The 4,203-nt window shown below is 40.6% G+C and overlaps 1 protein-coding gene across 2 annotated transcripts; it reads left to right on the forward strand.

Annotated features, from left to right (window-relative positions):
* The first annotated feature begins 1 nt into the window (after position 1).
* On the forward strand, positions 2 to 2,491 carry tmem203 (transmembrane protein 203). 2 transcript variants are annotated; one of them, XM_063889468.1, is made up of 2 exons: positions 2 to 129; positions 573 to 2,491. In XM_063889468.1, exon 2 carries the CDS (start codon positions 824 to 826, stop codon positions 1,238 to 1,240), a length of 417 nt encoding a protein of 138 aa, XP_063745538.1. In that variant the 5' UTR covers positions 2 to 129; positions 573 to 823; the 3' UTR covers positions 1,241 to 2,491. The 2 variants fall into 2 exon arrangements, with proteins under 2 accessions (XP_063745538.1, XP_063745539.1); XM_063889469.1 differs by having other exon boundaries at positions 13 to 129; positions 577 to 2,491.
* The last annotated feature ends 1,712 nt before the right edge of the window (positions 2,492 to 4,203 follow it).

Genomic DNA, 4,203 nt, shown 5'->3' on the forward strand with positions numbered 1-4,203 from the left:
TCTTCTCGCGTTTTTTCTCAGGAGGCGAGAAAAGAGACGAAGCTACGATGGTAGCAGTTTGTTAGCCCTGTGTACTAAACAATTTCGCTTTCAGCTGAATGGAGGAGAACCTTCCCGACTGTTATTAAGGTAAAGTAAAGCATGGCCATAGTGAAACACATGCTGTATAAAGCTTTACGTGCGTTGTGCTTCTAATTAAATGGGCTGTATCATCTAAGACTTTCGTTAGCTAGCATTGTAGTGAAAGGATCGGCTGTATCATCGATGTAAGTGTAGCTCGATCTGTATCGTTAATATGTAATGTTAGTGAGTCATTTCTAACTCAAATACTCAGTCGTTTTATAAGTATGGTTAGTCCTTCTGAATACTTTGCTGACAATGTGATGGCCTAAGGGGGAAGGTATAATCACTGCCTATCTTCACTAGCTGTTTACTAATTCATTAAGATGTGATCTGGGCCCTGTCTACTCTAAGTTACAGACAATGGGGGGTGTAGTTGTTTGATCATTCCTCTCATTTGTAGCTCACTGTGTCCTCTTTTGTAATGTCATGTTTTCTTTATTATGCATAAGGCAGGGTTTCCAGTGGACCTTCTGCACACACTTCCAAGATCATCATCCTCCAGAGGTTGTGATTTGAAAATGTAGCCAAGAGGGAAGTGGGTCATATCTGCAACCTCTCCATTCCTGTCCAGGCAAAAGCAGTGACTTCTGACCTCCATCCAAACTCTGGAATATTTGGCCCCTTACCAGGGCTGCCTAGTGCGTGACTCGGCCGTCCTCAGTCAGTCCGTCCCTGGTTGAAGACCCTGCTGTCCTCAGCCATGCTGTTCTCCTTAAGGGAACTGGTCCAGTGGCTGGGCTTTGCCACCTTTGAACTCTTCCTCCACCTCCTAGCTCTGCTGGTCTTCAGCATGCTGGTTGCTCTGCGAGCTGACATGTTCACCCCCACACTGAGCTGGTGGCTTGTGTTCGTCCCGCTGTTCGCCGCTGATGGCCTCAGCACCTACTTCACGGCCATCGTGTCCATCCGTCTTTACCAGGAGAATGAGAAGCGTCTGGCGGTGCTACGGCTCCTCTGGGTTCTGACGGTGCTCAGCCTGAAGCTGGTGTGCGAGGTGCTGCTCTGTCAGAAGCTGGCGGAGCAGGAGCAGGCCAGGGACCTGTGGTTCGGCCTCATCGTCTCGCCGCTGTTCATCCTGCTGCAGCTGCTGATGATTCGAGCGTGCCGCGTCAACTGAGGAAAAGCAGTTAGCGGTTCACATCAATGACAACACGGGAACAGAGAGCAATCTTTTTCTGCCATTAGAGATTTAAAGTATTACAATGGTGTCTTTTTGCTTTTGGCTCATCACTATCTTTTTTTTCTTACAAAAACAAACCCAACACCGTTTTCCATTCAAATCTTGTGCTCAAAAACTAACAAAACATCTTGCTATCTTAAGTGAAAAGTCGAAGCTGTTGCTATTGAAATAACAAAATCATATGCGAAAAAAAACGTTGCCAAAAGTGAAAAATAATAAGAATATCCGTCCCTTGGTTTTGAAAAAATCAGGGCAATAGCTTTTCTGTAAACCTGGTGACAAACAAAGCATCACACTAACCCTCAGTGAAGATAAACAAATGAATGACTATTTTGGATATGTAAACAGACGTAAAAGTAAATTCCTAAAGTGAACCTTTACTTGATTCTGAACACTAAAAGAAAGTCAAATGTAACTAGACAATAAAATATTGTATGTCAGCCCTTTTTTCATCAGGGTAAAATATGGCTTTGCATTTTTTATACTTATACGGATACAAAGGGGTCCTAGTAGTAAATGTGTATTTGGGACATGCTGTGCCTTTTACAATGTGCAATCAATGATAGACAATGAGCCATAAGGAAAACGTATACCATAAATATGTTTGAATGCACATGTGCACACAACACATGTACATGTAATAAACATCTAAGAACCGAAAGGCTGTACTGCCCCGGGCCCCTTTTTGGGCACCTGTGATGGGTACCAGAGCTCTAGGAGTTGCTACAGCTGTTTTGCTTTTTCACCCACAAGAAGACATTGCTTGCATCATGTGTCTCACTTTGTTGCCTGTTCATAGGGAGTCCCACCCCAGAGTTGCCTAGCGTGTCACTTCCATCAGTGAGAATGGTCTGAAGGGCAGGAAGCTGCTTCTGAAGCTTGTTGTCCGTCTCAATGTAGAAGAACTGAATGTGATTTCCACAAGAAGTCCACTGTGTGCACACGTCTTCCCTGATTATTGCTGTTTATTTGTACGATATGTAATGTATTTGATCTGAGTTCGATCCTACCGTGTGTATGTACTGCATGTATTTAAGGCCTCATTTGAAAAGTAATTCCCTATGTGAAATATTGTGTCATGTGTATATGTTGATTTTTGAAGGAAATCCACCAAATCTTATTTATGTACTTATTATGGCACCTTTTATTGTCTTCTGTATATACATGTAAATAAACCATCAACATTTATCCAAGGTGGTCCAATTAAGATGTTGTGGTCCACCTGGCCACCAGGAGGCGCTACTGGCTTTGAAATGGGCGTGTATAGAAATGTGAAGAACCATTTAGATTGTATTCTTTTTCACCTTTTAGGTTACACATCCTGTTTCCAAAGCATACTTTTAACAAATGTATTTATTTGACTTTATATACGTATTTCCTCATTGTGCTTTCTCTTAAATACAAGTAAAACTCTGCATCTGCCATACTTCTATTATGGTTCTGTCAAATATAATCAGCATTTTAGTTGCATGTACACAGTGATAGATGTAAGTCTTCAGATCAGTGGATTTGTCTTGCCAATGTAATATACAGAATGGAACTGTTTTCGTTACAACTCAAAAGAAATATCATATTCAGACAAAATACAAGACAAGTGTATGTGTTTTATTTTTTTAATGACAAAAGGAAAAATAATAATCAGGTAAACAATATCAGCACATACACAATAGATGCAAGTGATACAAATAAATATGAAAGGCATACATTTAATAATAAAAACTATATACTATATTTGAAAAAAAAAGACTCAAAAAGTACCAACATTTAACATTTGTTATTATGATAAAAAGGTAATATAACTACCAATTTCTTTAAACAGCATTGGGACCAATAGCAGGTGTATTTTACATAGAATTAATTAATTAGCCTTGCTCAAAATGAAGTTCTAATAAGGTATAAAGGTCTTTCATTGTCATATCATTAAAACCATTTGATATAACTTTCAATTATCTTTGGTTTAATTTCTGTCTTTCTAAAGGGAAATGTGGACCTATTTCTTTTATGCATTTGATTATTTTCTTCCCCCCGTCTTTCTGTTGTTAATTACGGCTCGGTGATAAATGTTTGATGAAGGACAGTGATCGCTTGTAGTTCCCAATAATAGCCTTCTAAGTGCTGATTCATGTGCTCCTTCTCAGCTCATGTGTTTACTGCAGACGGATTATCGACAGGTGGCATCACCAGCAAATGCTGACTGAACAATCGTCCGCCACCACCCGACACTGGATATTCCCTATTTATCACAGCCGAAAAACAATTGAGAGCTACAGGATCCCAAACTACAACACTGGTTATAGGGGTACACTGGTTATAGGGATAATTGGTATTAAGGGAACACTCTAAAAGCCCAATCAATGCATTTGGAACATTTTAGCGAAATCATAGACTAGAAAGAAACCCCAAATGAAGCACAGAGAAGTCACAAACAGTGGTTTACATTGGAAGACCACAATGGCAACTGGATACAGATTTTCTGAGTCATAATTATATTTAGTGCGTTTCTAATGTGTTAGATGAATGAGCAGTTTGTGAGGATCGTAATCAAACAAATTAGTATCTCTTGAAATTGAACCTTTAATGAATGAGTATGAGTAATACACGATTGATGACCTATCCATATTTAATCCCTCAATAAACAACACTGATAGCATAAATATTGTGCAAAAAAAGGGAGTGGCGGATTGAACCTGAACGCAGCATTTCTGATTGACAGGCCTTCCTTGCCCAGTCAACAATGGAAACGGGAGTGGTTTGGCTCGATGTGTGACGTTCTGCACTGAGCTGTATAAAGAGAGGGAGGGGCGTGTCCCTCTGCAACAACGACCAATCAAGAAGCGGATGGGACTGCCAAAGCCGCTCGTGCTTCTGCAGATGGGCGGGGCCGCGTTCAGGGGCTGTGT

This window comes from Eleginops maclovinus, chromosome 8, assembly GCF_036324505.1.
Source record: "Eleginops maclovinus isolate JMC-PN-2008 ecotype Puerto Natales chromosome 8, JC_Emac_rtc_rv5, whole genome shotgun sequence".
Lineage (NCBI taxonomy): Eukaryota > Metazoa > Chordata > Actinopteri > Perciformes > Eleginopidae > Eleginops > Eleginops maclovinus.